Source organism: Trachymyrmex cornetzi, unplaced genomic scaffold (assembly GCF_001594075.2).
Source record: "Trachymyrmex cornetzi isolate Tcor2-1 unplaced genomic scaffold, Tcor1.1 scaffold325, whole genome shotgun sequence".
NCBI classification, from domain to species: Eukaryota; Metazoa; Arthropoda; class Insecta; order Hymenoptera; family Formicidae; genus Trachymyrmex; species Trachymyrmex cornetzi.
In genome coordinates this window covers 1,313,939-1,333,286 of record NW_017297951.1, presented here as the reverse complement: position 1 = coordinate 1,333,286, position 19,348 = coordinate 1,313,939, and the positions used below count along the sequence as shown (strand labels likewise).

General features: G+C 28.5%; 1 protein-coding gene across 2 annotated transcripts in view; it reads left to right on the top strand.

Moving 5' to 3' along the window:
* Nucleotides 1-19,340, top strand: part of LOC108762908 (UDP-glucuronosyltransferase 2B31) — a 25,842-nt gene extending 6,502 nt beyond the window's left edge. The window contains exons 1-6 of one of the 2 annotated variants that reach the window (XM_018510162.1): nt 7,874-7,901; nt 7,978-8,414; nt 14,627-15,049; nt 16,305-16,536; nt 17,351-17,576; nt 18,131-19,340. In XM_018510162.1, coding sequence (XP_018365664.1) covers nt 8,016-8,414; nt 14,627-15,049; nt 16,305-16,536; nt 17,351-17,576; nt 18,131-18,413 — 1,563 coding nt within the window. In that variant the 5' untranslated portion in view covers nt 7,874-7,901; nt 7,978-8,015 and the 3' untranslated portion in view covers nt 18,414-19,340. Of the gene's footprint in view, nt 1-7,873; nt 7,902-7,974; nt 8,415-14,626; nt 15,050-16,304; nt 16,537-17,350; nt 17,577-18,130 lie in introns of those variants that run through there. The other variant, XM_018510163.1, reaches the window with a different exon arrangement.
* The last annotated feature ends 8 nt before the right edge of the window (nt 19,341-19,348 follow it).

Sequence of the window (19,348 nt, the reverse complement as noted above, 5' to 3'; positions counted from 1 at the left end):
GTACCTTAATCAAAGTAATTTCCTCCATTTTCTACTTTATTACTAATTAATAATACTTTATTAATAATACTTTGATTAAGGTATTTCCCTTCGAAACAAATCAATTTTGGAGTCGAAAAACGGCAGGAATTAAGTTTAACACCTCTAATATAAAAAACTAAGAAAAATATAACTAAAAAATTTAAATGTTATTAGTATACATATATATGTAACTTAAAAAGTACCCACGAACCACATATAGCTATTCCTTCAAAAACTGAATCTAAAACTTATGAATCATTTTGCAACTTTTGCAATTTTTTTAGTTACATTATATATAGAATAGAATGTCTAAAATCGATGTATAAAACAACTTCAAGAAATTTTTAATAGTTCATCTATAAGATATTTTATAAAGAACACTGAAAAATATATTAAAGTTGTCTCATGCGTCAATTTTATCCGCTTATTCGGTAATCTATAGAAATTAATGTCTCGTTAACTATTGCGAAAATTTATAAGTTTCTTGATGACGCTCTTAAGGTTTTCACTGGTATTTTCTTCAAAAATAGTTTGCGGGTTATTGCCGTGTCTTTATTCATTGCTAATGCTAACGTTTCGTGAACAACAAGATTCATGAAAATTGGCATTAGCAATTGATAAAGAAAAGGTGATAATCCGCAAACCTACTGATATCTTTGATTTACAAGTTTTAGATGCAGTTTTTGATAACAACTAGCGCTATACTGTTTTTCTGGCGCTTGTTTATGTTACACCTTGTATATGTGTATATTAACTAAACATAAATAACAATAAATACTTATTATCTCAGTAATATGGTCTTTCATTTTAGCTACGAGATGCAGTGAGATTATTTGCCGTTATAATATCGCAATCTTCAATGATCCTGATAATAGTGATAATGCGCCCCCATATTTTCAATAATAACTTACAACGCAACAAAAAAAGTATAGAAAATATGTATTGTTCTATTATATGTTTAAAATTTGAAAGTTAATGTATATGTATGCGATTGTCTTCCAAGCACTACTCCACTTTTTATGTTATCGTGTTGTATATATTAACATATTTGAACGAATTATCATAAATTATTGCAAACTGTTGAAATTTATTTACTAACTGACTTAACAACTAGGACGAAGTCATTTAAATATTTTGTTAAACAGTGAAAGTTTTTTACTTAGAAAAAAAAACAGTACTTGTAGTACCTGCATTAGTAACTTGTCTATTTTTTCGTTTGAAAAAGGTAAATATAATTATAATATAAATATATAAATAATACAGGTCGTAACATTAATTTAATTGCTTACGATACGTCGCTGGCGGATGATGAATCAACATTATATTCCATTTTTGTATAATATATATTTACAATAGCGTTCATATTGGAATATACGTTGCTTATTCAGTATCTTATCTGTTGAAATGTTTTTCAATTTAATCTCGACAATCCTATTTTGTATTTTTAAAATAAAATTACAGTTTTGTTTGTGTGTATATGTATATTACATAATTGTACAACATGTTACATGATCGTACCATACTCGTATCCGATACACTCAAAAAAATGTTTTGCTGCTCCAAAATTATCGCTGTTTTTTGTATCTGATAGAAAATTATGTATCATACGCATAGAATTTATAGCACAAATCTCAATTCTATCTCTGCCATCTATATAATTAGATGCAATACATATCCAATATCGCAGTACTTGCTAGAAATTTAACTATTTTAACTAATTTTTCATACTTAGATAATTTTCGCTATAACTACAAGACCACTTTTTTTAGTGTAATGGGCCTTCTATACAATTAGCCATTAGTCATAAATCAGAAGTCAGAAGCTAAAAATTGACAACTATGATTGGTGACTTTTGATTTATGACTAATGGCTTATTGTAGAAGGTCCATAAGAAATTAATTGAACCAGTGACACATGATATATGTTTTCTTTTTGGATTGCTTGTGTTCAAGTAAATTACTAGAATTGTACAACACAGAACATATAATTTCTTTTGATTTCACAAACTATAGAAATCAAAGTCTTAAACGGTCTATCTTAATGCTTGTATGATTCTTATGTGAATTTATATACTACGTATGTAGTCCCCAGAAACGCGCGCCGAAATGATTTTTCGGTCTTGAAACGCTAACTCTATTAAATTACCGCAGTAATATCACGAGTTAAATTGACTGGCAATTTAACAAATTTTTGATGCTTATTCGCATCTTCGAAACGATCTTAATAATGATGAATAACATATTAAAATCTGTAAATAATTAATTCTTATTGCGAAAAATATTACCTCGGCCGGGAGTCGAACCCGGATCTCTTGCATACCGTGCGAGCGTCCTAAGCCTTTAGACTACCGAGGCCTTAGTAATATTCTTCGCAATAATTGGCATATGAAGGAACAACGTCTCTTTAGGCGACGTAAATAAATAAATAATATAATATATTATAGGACCGTATATGATAACATAAACTATAGAAATCAAAGCCTTAAACGGTCTAGCTGGATCTTAATGCTTGTATGATTCTTATGTGAATTTATATACTACGTATGTAGTCCCCAGAAATTCTTTTGATTTACTAAAATACAAGCAGTCAAGCAAAAAAACATACATCGTGTGTTCCCATTAATTTTCCTTCATTTATTTTTTGCAGTTTTAATCAGCAACCGTGACACAGTGACCCTGTCAGACTAAAGATTATAGATTTGTTCGCGTCGCATGCTCCAACATGCCCCAATGTGCTCCTGTTATAGCTTTTACTCACTTCAACGAGCACATTAGAGTGAGTAAAAAATAGTAGGAGCATTTTAGAGCATGTCACAGCATATGCGACGCAAACAAACATCATCTCTTCACTAATCACGTGGAGATCAAATTGACCCAGATACATCAATCAACTAATATTTTTCAATTGTGTTTTCAATTGCGACTCTAACGTTTTTGATAGTTTCCCTTCACAGTTTATTCTTGCATCTATATAGCGAAGTAGCACTGATAACGTTCAAGAATTTTAGTAATAAATAGCAGTTTTTGTATTCTTTGGATCACTTTGATCTTCAACACGTACGTAACTTTATGTGACTTAATTCAGCGTATTGTTTAACATTTTACTTATATATATTGTGTGTTATTTTTATGAGATAATTTTCACAATAGTAACGAGATATTAATTTCTAAATATGGCAGAATAAGCAGGTAAAATCGATGCATAAGGTCGAAATCAGACTATGCATTGAAGATTGAAGATTAAAGATTGAAATTCCACCAATAAGGAGAAAGAAATTTTGGCTCCTTTTGTTCTGATTGATCAAATTTCAATCTTTCAATCTTCAATCTCATTCTTCAATACGTAGTCTGATTCCGGCCTAAGACAACTTTAAAATATTTTTCAGTATTCTTTACGAAATATCTTAAAGATGTTATTAAAGAACTCTTAAAGATATCTTAAAGTTATTTTATTCGTCGATTTTAGACATTCTACACACTATAACTAAAAAAAAATTATCAAAATTGTAAAATGGTACAGAACTTTTGACTCAGTTTAGTCTTCTCTACCTGCCCACCTGCTCATGAGCGTTATTGGGCAAGATACTAAATATCCAGTATAATTATGGAAAATTTTTACATATATTAATATTTTACATAATATTTGAATTTTCTTTGTTTAATTTTTTAAACATAAATATATATTTAGTTTTGAAATAATATCTATAATATAATATTATAAATAATTTCCAGTTTAAAAAGCAAATAATAACATTTGTTAATATTTTGTTATTTTCTAATAATGAAAATATTTCGTGATATTCTTATTAATTCTTGTAAAAGTTATTATAAAAAATGAATGTGCAAATAAACAAATAATGTACAGTCGGTTACTAAAAGGTTGCAATAATTTTTTTTCAATGGGTTTCGGAATGCAGCTTGCTCAACAAGCGATTGGTTCTTATTCATGTATCCACAAATAAAAACCAATCGCTCGGTACGAGTAGACTACATTCCGAAACCCATCGAAAAAAAGTGTTGCAACCTTTTAGTAATCGACTGTACAGAAAAAAATGATGTGACCATATTATGTTATTATCGGAATTATTGCTAGCTTTAAACAATTATATCATTTAAATAATACTCATGTATTTTGTGCATTCATAAGTACAATAATAATTATCATGTATTCATTTTCAGGGTTGGGTATATAAGTTAACTTTTTTTTTAACTAAGTTAAGTTAAGGTTAACAACCTTGAAAATTTAAGATACAAGTTAATTTATAATGAAATTAATTAAATTAAAAGTTACACTCTAAATTTTTGGGAGTGAAATTTCACTCCCAAACTATCACAAAGAGTGATAGTTGCGCCAGTCCGACAGGAGTGAAATTTTCACTCTTAGAGAGTGAAAAATCACTCCAAATGGGAGTCAATTTTCAATCTATGTGAAGAGTGAATACATTTCATTCTCTGAAGGGAGAGACTGAAACTTCACTTTGATAAATATTAAATTTAGCCTTCTTACGTCTAATCTAAAAATTATTAGGCTCGTTCGACGTATTTTTGCATAAAATGAACGAATATGGCAGAAGAAAGCGTCGCTCTGTCTCGCGAAACGAGATATTAATCATTAAAGTTGATTTTTTAGGTTAGGTTAAGAAATTCACTCCTGGAGGAGTGAAGTGAAGTTCACTCCTTGTCGGATTGGCGCAACTATCACTTTTCTTGGAGTGAAATTTCACTCCCAAAAATTTAGAGTGTAAGTTAATAAAAAAAAGTAATTGAAAAGTTAAATTCGCTTTTTTTAATTTTTTAAATTCATGATTCTAGTGTTTCAATCTTACAAATAACAGAAATGAAAAATATATACTTCATTTAGAAAATACTCTATATTTTATTTACATGTTTTTTTTTATACTGTTTACTGTATAAGATTCTCTACTATGAATACTAGCTTGTGGTATGACTTCAGACACGATACGAGGAAGTAGCGATAGTAATAAGGAATAATAGATTTCAATCTATCAGAAACTATAAGATACATCGAAATACACGGTTTCTGACAGATTGAAATCTGGGAGTCGATTGTGTAATTTGAAATGAGGTGAAAATTACAATAGTGAGCAAATTTACTAGAATATTTATAATTTCATTGGTCAACACCTAATAAATTTGCTCACGTTTGCAATTTTCACCTCATTTTAAGTTATCGCTATTACCGCATATTATGTCTGAAACTTAACTTCAAAGAATTAAGGTTGTAACTTTAACTTACTTAATTAAAAAGAAAAATTAACTTACCCAATCCTGAATATGAGTAACAGTGATCTATATTTGTTATTACATTGTATACATTAACATGTTATATTATGTTTAATTAACAATAATTTAACATAATTACATAATTATAGTATATCAACAAGTAATAGTTTGTAGCAAGAAGATACATAAAGTATTAGAGGGGGAGAGAGAGAGAGAGAGAGAGAGAGAGAGAGAGAGAGAGATGTTAATTATATACAGTGTATCGTTACATAAGATAATGATTTGATAGAAACAACGTCAAAAGGTCTATAACACAACACGCGAGATATTACTTAATGTTAGAGTCAACTATAGTCATGACAATCTGAAAAAATGAGATAGGTACCTAAATAAAAAACAGGGCATTTTCTGTTTTCCTTTTTCCTAATTTTGATTAGCAACGTTTATAATAACATCCCTATCAGGCTAAAGATTAAAATTGAAATTGAGGATTGGAATTTGATCAATCACATGAAGGTAAACAAATATCAAATTTAACAAACTTTGCTTTAATTGATCGAATTTTAATCTAATTCCTTAATCCTTTAGTAGTTGAGTAACTTTTTTTAACAGTGTTGCATGAGGGTCAATTTGACCTACATTTTAATAAATTCATTTTTTATGTGTAAAGCAAATTTTTTATCTTTATTTATAAATAATTTTTTATACACGTTATAAATATAATAAATAATTTTTAACAGTCAGAAATTAAAAGAATTCATATTTCTAAAAATATTACTTTACGTATATATATATACATATGTGTGTGTGTGTATATAATCGGTCTAAAACGTCTTCCGACGCTGTCCGATGCCTAATTTTCCTAATTGCTTAAGGATTATCATGATCCTTACAGTTCTTTTCGTTTAGATTTCTCATGCTCTGTCTCTTTCATATTAAGTATAAGAAGTGACGAAATAAGATCATTCTAATATCTTTCTAATATCAACAATAAATAAGGAAAAGTACACTGGCAATGAGAGTCAAATGCAGTAATTGGAACGCAACAAAATTATCACTGATTTATTAATTAATAAATAACAAACGTTTGAGCATCATTCCGAACCATCATCAGTGGATATATTACTTATACATGTGATTATTGTCTCAAGCTCCACTTGGAAAGTTATATATATGTATGTCTTTCACAATGGTTGCAAGACCAAGTGATTTTGGATCTTGCAACGAGACCATATTCATTTAATATATTTTAAAAGAGACTTAATAGAAAGACTTACCAAAAGAAATCGAGATTTCTCGTGGTAGAAACCATGATCAGTCGAATTAATAAGCATGAGTATAATATAATTAAGAAATTTTGTCTCATAGAAGATACGTACGAACTAAACGAATGTTAGAGCCAAAATGGTATTCTTTTTTTATATTACTTCTATGTCATACGTACTCTTCCTCTTCTTCAACGTTTTAAAGGTCGCCACTCCAGAACCCGTTTTTGTAATCTTGAATCTGGCATTCGTCGCAGGTACATGCCCATATGAGTTGTTTCTTGTTGATATCATTTATTGTCCCTTCAATGTCCATCTATTGTTTTATGTTTTTATTTCTCTGTTCTTCCATTCTTAGAGATCTTCTCATTGCATCCATTTCCACATCTTCAAGTTACCTTCTATACTTATCTGTAACTCTCCATGTCTCTGCATCATATAATAACTTTTGATCGTTTTGTTTCATAGATGTTCCATTTGTTTTCTCAATATGTTCTTATTCCAAAACATTCCCATTTAGGCAATTTATAACTTTTTTTCCTTAGGTTATCCTTCTTTCAATTTTTTAATTATCTGTACCGTATAGAATACCTATAAATCAGTAAATATTGTTACTCTCCTATCCAAAAAAACGTAGTAGAAAGCACAATTTCTTTTTTTTACTACAATTATCACAAGATTACATAATATGAAAACTGTAAAAAGTAAGAAAATAGAATTTGCTCACTATTAGTCCCCTCCACAGATAAGTTGAATTACTCATTATTTGAACTGTCATTTATTCGCTTGTTTATATAGCCATTCATTTATTCAGTTATAAATTTGTAACTTTAATCATCACAGACGACTTGATTCTTAAACTAAAATTAAGTTTATGAAAAGAAAAGCAATAATGAAAACATTATATTATCAGTATTTTTGTTTGTCTCTTGTTTGATGACAAACGACAATTTCAAATAGCAATTAAATGTTATCTTTCTGACAGATTATACCTAACACTGCAGACTGATATTAGAATGATATATTTTATGATACAGCACATGTACAAATTTTGTATGAATTTAAATAGTATTATGCGTCATGTGTCTTTAAATACACGCAACAGTTTCCTATCCCCACTGTATGTTATCTATGTAACTTAAACGATAATACAAATCTACAAATGTCAGTCTATTATTGGGTGCACCAACGTGCAGCAATATGACATAATATCGAAAGTGTGTGATGCATTTAGTTTATAAACGCTCTTATTTAAAAATTTATCGATAAAATTTAATCTAAGATTTAAATATTAACAAATCAAAATAAAAACTAAATTTAATTTATATTAATCTAAAATATAATATTTAAAAGAGGTAAAGAAATTATAAAGGTACAAAAAATTAATAAAGTTTTAATAATTTGAAATTAATCGTTAACTCAGTTCATTTGTTTTTTTTTTTTTTTAGGTGATTTGGACTGATCCATATAACAATACGAATAAAAAATGCGAGTACTACTAGTAATTTTCTCTTTGTTGTTTTGCCTGTCGATTTGTCATGGATATCGTTTGCTCGGATTATTTCCATTTCATGGCAAAAGTCATTTTGTTATGGTTGAGCAGCTGTTGAAGGGCCTAGCCAGGAAGGGTCATCAAGTCGACGTGGTCAGCAAATTTCCTCTAAAGAAACCTTATCCAAATTACACCGATATTGTGATATTGCCGACAAATGTGCATTTGGTGAACAATATGACGTTTCAACTAATGCAACAAATATTTAGCGCAAATCCAATATACACCGTTTCGACATTGGCAGGAAACGAACTTTGCGAATTCTTAGGAAATCCAGAAATTAAAGAACTAGCCAAACCAAAGGATCCACCTTACGATGCTGTGCTTATAGAGGTATTATAAACACAAAAGAAAGACGCGCGCGCGCGCGCGCGCGCGCGCGTTATTTTCTCTAAGTTTATAATAAAAATCTAATTACTAAAAAACTTATTTTTTTATACGTACACGTGTATATATTTTCAGAAAAATTTTTCTAATAATTATTTTTTCAGTTAATTTCCAGATTTTGAGATGCAATAATATTTTGATAAAGAGATATTTTGAGATAGAGTATTTTGAAGTAGAGTATTTTGATAAAAATCACATTTTATGACAGAACATTTTGATAAGAATAATTGTAACAAAGATGGAGATAAAATTAATAACAAATTATCTCTTAAGTAATTAGGAAGCAAAAAGGCGTTTACTGAAATCCATTTTTTAATTTTTATATCAATAAAACAGAAGTATCTAATAATTAAAATATGTAATCAACAGTATATCTTGAAAACGTTAAAATTAAATTCAATACATTTTTTATGTTTTTAGAAAAATATAAGATATCAATAATTTGATATTTATTCAAAATTTAAGTATTTGTTCAATAGCATATTATATCTATGCTCTGTAGACATTGTTCGACATTAATTGATTAATTCAATAATTAATTAAAATAATTGACTAAAAATTAAAAAAATATATATAATCATAATTAATGTAATCAATTAATAAAATTAATTATCAAATAATCTTGTATGTGATTAATCAATTAAGATCGAACTTAATTAAAGTAATCGATCAAAATGATATATAATGTCACGACTAATTTAGTCAATTATTAAAGTCAATTATTAATAGTCAAACATAGTTGATTAAAAAATAATAATCAATCATTAATCATTAATTTTTATTCATATTTCAAATATTGTATTTATAATTTTTACGAAATATTATTAAAGAATGTGTTTATCATGTTGAAAAGATATTCAAATCGATATTATTCAGTTTATGGAAACTGGGAAAGACATTGCACACATTTCTTTACTGCTTTAAGTCTTACGTCTTAAGTTTTTCTACATGCTCAAACACGTATTGTTTATAAAAATTTATGTATATGTATGCAATGTGTGCATGCGACATGATGTATTATAATAGTATTCTTTAGACAGCACAAAATATAAGAATAACGAAAAGAGATAACGAAAAGAGGTCTTTTTAAGTTGTCTCCGACAAAGCAAAAAGATGTCTAAAAGATGATGGAAAGGCATTGTTTTTAGATTATCTTTTCAGCAAGACCAAAAGATGTCTATAAGACATATTTTAGTTTTGTCGAAAAGACAACTTAAAGAATACATCTCTTCGTTATCCTTCTATGGTTATTTTTGCAAAGCAAAAGGTCGACTAAAAGATATCTTTTCGTATTGCCAAAAAAACAATATGAAAAAGATATCTTTCCGTTACTTTAGTACTTTTTATCTCTCATTCACGAATAGTACGCGACTTCGCCACCAGATGGACCTGATGGAGTTCAGTTTCTCGTGTTTGAAAATCATAGAGGACAAAATAAAAGATGTAGCATTATAAGAAATTTGACTCGTGTTCTAATGAACACTAATATATTTTTTTTTAATCGAGTCCCCAAAGGAGACTATAATGAAAGATAAAGATTTTTGCACATAGGACACGGCAAACACGAAATGGAACGTATATTGTCAGTCACGCAATTTTATTTTGTTTTATGTAAAAATTAATTTAGGAATTCGATGTTATTAAACGTTATATTGTATCAAAATATAAAAACTCAAATAAGTATTAAAGACGACTAAAAGATATCCAAAGAAATCATCTTTTAGTTATTATATGGACAAAATTATAAGATAATTAGCAGTGCGACATTTGTCGTCTTTTAGTCATCTTTTTGTCAACTATATTGTTTCAGTAAAAGATATCTTTATAACAATTTAGTCGTCTTTTAATTATCTTTTAGATGACTTTGTGCTCTCTAGAATATAACAATGTGTCGCATTTTATAAACAGCGATTCTGTCAGAATTCAGACTTCACTTTGAGTGCTTTTCGATTGTGAAATCACTAGACACTTGCTAAATTCACTTGCAAAGAATCGTGATAAAGTAGGATAACTTCTGCAGGGTTTCTCCTTAACAGGAGAAACAGGAAACTGCTCATCACGAAAATTTGTGTTTATGTTTATTATTATTTCTCTCAACATATTAAATAACTTAATAATAATTTAATTCAAGTTTTTTCCTTTTATATCATATAATAATTTATGTAATTATTTCATAATATCTAATACCGTAATTTCGTACAACTATGGTCCTACGCCACAACTATGGTCCAAACACCCGCGCGCATGACAATTCCGATACGTAGATATAATACGAAGATATAATTGTAGAAATATTAATTAAATGTAAAAACATTAAATTACCTGTCATGTAGACCAGCGAGAACACAGAATAGCTTGTCGTGATAACCGATGGTCGAGAAAGTTGGCAACTAATCTCGTTATCTGCAAACTTTCTCGACCATCGGTTATCACAACAAGCTATTCTGTGTTCTCGCTGGTCTACATGACAGGTAATTTAGTGTTTTTACATTTAATTAATATTTCTAAGTATAATTATATCTATGTATTATATCTACGTATCAGAATTGTCGTGCGCGCGGGTGTTTGGATCATAGTCGTGGCGTAGGACCATAGTTGTATGAAATTACGGTATCTAAAACGTTATACGTAAAATATAAAAAATTTCTTTTTAGCAAAAAATATTAATTATAGATTTAATCTTTACTTAATTAAAAACTAGTGATTAATAAATAACGATTAATTTTTTAATTAGCAGCAAATAATGATTTTCGATCAATCGATTGAATTAATCACATTTACACGTAATGATTTATTTTGATCGATTAAAGCCACTGATTAAAACTTTAATTGATTAATCTCTAACATTTATTTCAAGGCAATTAAAAAATTTTAATTGTTTATTATAGCCGTCTATAAAAATTATATATATTATTCTCGATATAATCATTTATTATTATCAAGAATTAAATTTTTAGTCGTAATCATTAATCTATAAATTGATTAAATTTTGCCTACTGTCTGTAAAAAAACTAATAATTTTATAAAGGAAGCATGCACGTATGTACAGCAAGCACAATCTACAATACTTGTCGTTAATATCTCTATTAATAATATGTAGAATGTAATTTTGTTCTATTTAAACATCACAAATTTTTATCGATCATTATTCGTACTAATTTTCTATCGTAACATTAATCTTCTATCTAATCCTCTTACGTAAACAGAAGGTCAATAGGTAGTTCGCAGTTGCTTCTGACGTAAGAGATGAACTTTTAATTCTTCCTTCAACGTTCCAAGAACACGAAACTGGTACATGATCATTCATGTTATTACGACCATGACATGTACAAGTCACTCTAAATTGTTTTAAATGATCACGAATCAAAGTGACGATCGTGACTTTCTTGATTAATGTATACGTATCTGTTTTACGCATCTTATATCATTTAACAGCAAATTTTTACGATTTAATGGAATGTAATTTAAAATAAGATATTGAAAATTAAAAAATGTAGGAAATAAACAATACATTCAAGACTTCTAATCAAAATTTTAAGATAATATTAACTCTTTTTTAAAAAAATGTTAAATATCGTAAAAAATAATTTTAATTATATATGATAAAAAACGCCAACGAGCGTTAGACGTTTCAAATAATACAATACATATTCTTTGTTTAAATTTAAGATATGATTGCGCGCCGAAACATTCGGACATTCCTATATTAAATCAATTTATCTTATTGTCGGATATGCCGAAACTTTGGACTTTCAACACAAACAATCTAAGAAAGAGACGCTAATAATCTCCTCTAAATTAAATACAATTTTTATTAAGTCATAAGTATTTAGAAAATCTAACGTAATGGTGGAATTTAGCTTGCGACGTCATTTTTAGTATCCATAAATCTATAACAAATTTTGTCATTCTCTTTGTTGTTCTAGACGTTTGCAAAAAGTGTTTGCTATAATTTAAAATGCGAGACAAGGAAATAAAATGGTCATTTTTATTCAACTTGTGCAATATATCGCAAATATAGAAAATAAATAATAAAAGACTCTTGAGATTTAAAACAATCATAAAATTAAGGGGCGTGCAAGAGTCAATGGTTTGCAATTAAAATTAAAGTAAATGAAAACAAATGTATTATAATGTAAGGTATAAGAGTTAGAATTAGATAGAAATTATTACATGTTTCGGCATCTTTATCGTGCCCTCTTTAGATAAGCTACTTATTTTGTCATTATTTTAAATCTCAAGAGTCTTTTATTATTTATTTTAGTGTTGAAAGTCCAAAGTTTCGGCATATCCGACAATGAGATAAATTGATTTAATATAGGAATGTCCGAATGTTTCGGCGCGCAATCATATCTTAAATATAAACAAAGAATATATATTGTATTATTTGAAACATCTAACACTCGTTGGCGTTTTTTATCATATTTAATTAAAATTATTTTTTACCATATTTGACATTTTTTAAAAAAAGAGTTAATGTTATCTTAAAATTCTGATTATAAGTCTTGAATGTATTGTTTATTTCCTACATTTTTTAATTTTCAATATCTTATTTATTAAAAAAATGCTTTTCAGATAAAAGTTGTATAGTCTGTGTATGTGTACTAATAGCCACAAATTAGTAATTATAAATACATATATATATATATGTATGTAAATATATATGATATATAATACATATATGTATATATACACATATATATGACTTCGTCATTATAGGCAAAAAATTTTCCATCTTAGAAGAACCCCATACTTAAATCCTTTATAATATGATAAAATGTAAGATATTGGAATAACAAAAATTGAATTTTATAAATAGTGAACAATACAATTATGACTTTTGATCAGAATTTCAAGATAACGTTAACCCATTTTTTTACAAAAAAATGTCAAATATCTAAAAAAAATAATTTATCTGTATATGATAATTGCACCAATTACCGCGTATTAAGGTTCTTAACTGCCCGTTTTTTACTCTATTTTTTATTTGTTTTAAAAATAATTTAAGCTTAATTTCGGAAACATGTGCTGATTTTGGCTCGCGACATTTTTATTTTCAGCATTCAAAAATTAATAAGAAACACTTTATTTTATTCACAGATAATTTAAGAAAACATTTTTTGTTAACTAGTGTCATTATCAAAATTACATCACCGTTGTACACGTGATACAATATTATATGTAATTATTATTTTCTTATTTTATTTGTTAAATGAACCAACCTCGATCTAATAATATTCTAATATAATAATATTAATATGAAATTTCTTGATTATTGACTCGGATGAATAAATCAATATCTGTTTCAATGCCAAATCAAATCCAAACACTAGGTATAATTGTATATCAAATTCTTTATTGTATTAAAATATACGTTTCGATCCTTGTATCGGATCCTTATCAATATTTCTTAGTTACTAATGGTGAATTCGATCACTCGCACTACACTGGATCAGTACATATTAAAAGCTGCTTTACATAAAATATCTTAAATGCAGTGATACAATATAATCAACTTTGATAATGAAATTATACATATATATTTTGTTAAATAACGTGACTATATCATCAGTAGATAGTTAATCGTTTAAAATATTTATATACTTTTACATTTAATTTTGTTAATTTCATGTAAAGCAGCTTTTAGTATGCACTGATCTGTTGACGATAGACACGACGAGTAACATGATTTTCGCACATACTAACATTATATCATGTAAGTTAATCTCAATTTTTAATTTATATCTGTATTTATAATGAAGCTAGTACTGGTAAATAACATACGATAATGTAGTGTTCTAGGGAGCACATTGATGTAACTTAATAACTAAGAAATATTGATAAGGATCCGATACAAGGATCGAAACGTATATTTTAATACAATAAAGAATTTGATACACAATTATACCTAGTGTTTGGACTCGATTTGGCATTGAAACACATATTGATAATAATATTATGCCCACGCAATTTCTTCACTTCCAGATAAGTTGCGGATAACTTTAACCAGGAGATATCTCCATTGTATTCTCATCTCTTGAACGAAGTCATCTAGAAGTGAAGAAATTAAGCATTAATTGGTTAATTAATACCTAATATTTCAAATTAATGAAATTTTTTAATGATCATTTATTTAGATATTTATATGTTTATTTTAGATTTTTGGTGCGCAATGTTATAGTGTCATTGCTCACATATTAAAAGTTCCTTTGATTGGGATCAGCACTACGTCGTTGTACCCGTGGCTATATGATATGATCGCTCAACCTGAGAGTCTGGCCTTCGTGCCGAACAACTTTTTAAGTTCGACCGAACCCATGAATTTTTGGCAACGTTTGTATAACGTCATACATACATTCTTCGACAAGTGGTATTTTAATTATCTTACGACACGGGAGCAAGACAGAATAATAAGGGAACACTTCGGACCGAACATACCGAGCGTACGGGAATTGGAAAAGAAGATGTCGCTGGTCCTCATCAACTCTCACATCGCGCTAAATGGGATACAGCCGAGGACAGCTGCCGCAGTAGACGTGGGGGGAATCCACGTCCAGGACGAAGATGAAACATTGCAGCCTGTAAGTCGACTCTTATGACCCGTTTTCGTGGTCGTTTTCACTTTTTCGATGTAGCGCATGCCAACGAATCACAAGCTCACGTGCATGATATTCTGTAACGCTAATAATACTTCTATATAAATAATATAACTAACGCTAATAATACTCCTCCGTAAAGTGATACATCATTTGATGTGTGAGTGAGCAGTATGCAAAATGTTTTTTTCTTTTTCAAGGAAATTTTCCTATGGAAATCCTTATCGGAGTTTTGCATGTAGAAATAATTAAAAAAAGAAAGCTATAAGATCAAGATTTCACAGCGTAAAACACTATCATTTCCTCGTTTCTCGTCTACAAAAATTACTTTGTAGACAGTTTCTTAATAATAAATTATTTGCTTATGTTTGCATCATCGCCTAGTTATGATATAATAACCGTATTAACATTGAACTTTTCATTGAACTTTTCATTGAACTTTTCTTAATATCGTGAAATATTTCGCAATGTAATATTGTGATAATATCTTTCTAACAACAAATATATGAAATAGTTTGAACACATAGTCTATCATATATATGGTGACCATACGTCCTTTATTATAAAGAATAGTTATTTATTTCAAGTAGCTGTTCCTTAGATTTATTTTTTTAAACTCAATTTTTATTTTTTGTAATAATATTACTTTAATAATATTCATTTCTATAATTAGCATTACAATATCTAATATAATTTAAGAATAAAATCCTAAAATTTTCAACTTTGTCCTTTATTTTCTCTAAGAAAATATGATCATATTATATGTAATCATATAGTCCGTTCATAATAACACGATTTTATAGATCCTGTTGACCCATTAACGAGATATACGTATTTCCTCCTCGTCTAAAATTAATTATAATAAACGCTTAATTATGCGACGCGGTAGCAAACACATGAAATAAAAATATAAAACGAGCCGCATGACCGCGTGAATATCATGTATATGTAAATTTATTGATTAATGTACATTTCATTATCGAGCAATAATCGACAAATGTTCTTTTCTTAGTTCTTTACATTGTAACAATTAAATAACAATTAACACATATTGTATAACACGTGTTAATTGTACTTTAATTATTACTGTTTTATTTTGTATCTATACAAAAGATAGCGTAAACGATAACATTAATATATTATTTTATCTAAACATATTAACATTTTGTACATTCATTTACTGTTATCAAATCTAAGTACATAATTTGTTTTATTCATGCTAACACCGTCTTTGTTGCAGGAATTAGAGAAATGGATGAACGATAGTAAAGATGGTTTCATTTATTTCACTTTTGGCTCAATGATGATGATTGAGACTTTTCCGCACGAGTTCCTAAGAGTGCTTTACACCTCCTTAGGTAAAATAGCACCCGTGCGGGTTATAATGAAGATACCAAAACCGGAGAAATTGCCAGCCGGTTTGCCCAAAAACATTTACATTTCCCCTTGGATGCCACAAATTAAAATATTGAGTGAGTATCAAAAAAGACAAATATACGAATGTAAGTTTTATGTTTCTCTGACATTTAATTTTTAAACAATATTAAGAATCTTTATTTTAGACTGCATATGTGAGAAACACAATCAATACTAGAAATTTAAAATGCATATTACAGTCGAAGCTAGATCTTCATTGCTTTAAATAATTCAATTTTGAATTACTAATATATACTATATATGTACTTGCATATATACCATATTGCATAGTCTTTTTCAAACTGCGCGCTGAATTGTTTTTCCGGACTATAAACGCAATTAAAACTACTCTAGTAATCGCGAATTAAATTGACAAGCAATTTAATAATATCATCAAGCATCATGTTATAAGGATTCTAATGGCTTAGGATACTCGTACGGAATACAAGAGATCGGGTTCAAATCCCGGCCGAGGTATTTTTCGCAATAAATTTATTAACCGTTTCAACATTTTAACATCCTTATAATATGATATTAAATTGATGATATTAAATTGCTTGTCAATTTGATTCGCGATTACTAGAGTAGTTTTAATTGCGTTTATAGTCCGGAAAAATAATTCGGCGCTCAGTTTGAAAAAGACTACAATATGTTATATATGCAAGTACATAATACATATAGTTTATATTAGTAATTGAAGATTGAATTATTTAAAGCAATGAAGATCCAGTTTCGACCATAATAGGCATTTTAAATTTCTAGTATTTAATTTTTACATAAAATTTAAATATTGCGAATATTTGTAACTACTTAATTGCAAGTTGTTTTTTCTGAATTAAGGAAATTATAAAACTGTCTAATATATCGTAGAACATCCTAACATAAAAGCCTTTATCACTCACGGTGGACTCATGGGCACGTTGGAATCGATAGTATGCGGTGTCCCCATGATCGGTATACCACTTTTCGCCGATCAGTTTACAAACATCGACAGGTATGTTGCTAAAAACATTGCCCTGCGACTGGACATGGACATGATTACCGAAAAAAGCTTCGACGCAGCGTTAAACGCAATCTTACGAGACCCCCTGTATAGGTATGCAGACTCGTATCTTTTATTTTGCATATTATTATTAGACAAGAACATATTTATGCATCGATAAAATCTACATTTCTTATTTATCTATATTTATTAATATAATTTGACTTAATAAGAGTTTCTAAGAATATAAAATAAAATATTTTAAAATACACACAAATAAATATATTAAATTGTTACACATACACGCACGCCACACGCGATAAAATTTATTACCAATGGGCTGTTAAAATTCAAACAATAAACTTATAAAGTGACAGCGTGGAAAATAACTGCGCGGAATTATAATGCTACAATTATAAAATATAATGTGTATTTAGAATTTCATTATATGTAATGAAATTCTAAATGCACATTATATATTTTAAATTGTAAATTGTGAATTATTTATTCTCACGTGTCTTTTCATATCTTCTCTTATTTCTACATAATATTTCTATATTCTATATAATATTTGTATTCAAACGTTTTCTTGAATTTGTATGCATCTATGTTTTGTTATTTTTAACGATAGCTTAATTGAATGAATTTTTATAATTTGTTTATCTCAGAGAATCTGCGCGGAAATTGTCCCAACGATTCTTCGATCAGCCATTGAACGCTATAGACACTGCTAATTATTGGGTCGAGTACGTCATTAAGTACGGTGAGGATTGTTTGCGATCGCCCGCGCTGGATTTAACCTGGTGGCAATTATCCCTTATCGATGTTATCGGATTTCTTCTATTTTGCGCAGGAATCGTTATCGCTATAGTAATATTTATTGTGCGTTTTGTGAAGGAAATGTCAAATGGAAATTATAACAGTTTGTCGTATTCGAAAAAAATAAACTGATTAATTGATTATATATTAATTAGAAATAAATATAGTTTATATGTTAGTTTTTCTAATTGCGTATCTTCGCGAAGGAATTTATTGAAGAAGACATGCATAGAGTATCTTTTAGCAACGTTTACAGGCGATACTGTATAACACAGTGTACGATTCCGTGCTTTCCAATTATGACACGATGTTGACACAATCGTACACAGCTAAAATGCTGTATTCGATGTCGTTATTTTATATCACTTCATGAATACCAAATTTTTATATTTCATTACCACTTATTTTTCTAAGAATAATACTCTGATAAGAAATTTCAAGTTTCGGATATATTCGGACGTGTGTATAAGATCTTTTTCTTTATTTCACTCTGATGGTGAAATAGAAAAACTAATCAATATTTCAGCTATAAATCGACACTGTGTATTAACATAGCACACAGTATATAACTGTGTTCCGTTGCTTTCTAACAACGAAAAGCACCTATAATTACATGTCTTCCTTAATAAAGGTATTATTAGGGAGAAGTAAATAAAGGAGATTGCATTTTTATATACAAATCTCTTTGATATTCTCTAACAAATATTTATTAAACGTAATATAATTCTTTGACAGATATAGTTCTTCCCCCGTAACTTAATCTTACTCGCAGAAGCATACGTTTATACGATGTTCTTCGTTATGTACAGACACATTTATATTATTTTTGTATTACACCAGGCAAATAAATATATTTGCACCTATAAAATCTAAGAGTTCATGTATTCTTTTTATTGTCATACAATTGCTCAGAGTTCTCTTGTTTCAGTGCTGAATTAATCACAATGTAAGAAGATCAGGTGAACTAATTTAAAGGATGTACCGTTGTTTAAAGTAATAACAACATTTGTGACTAATTAAAAATTGGCCTTAAATTTTATAAGTTAATATAAAGCCGCTATTCACTA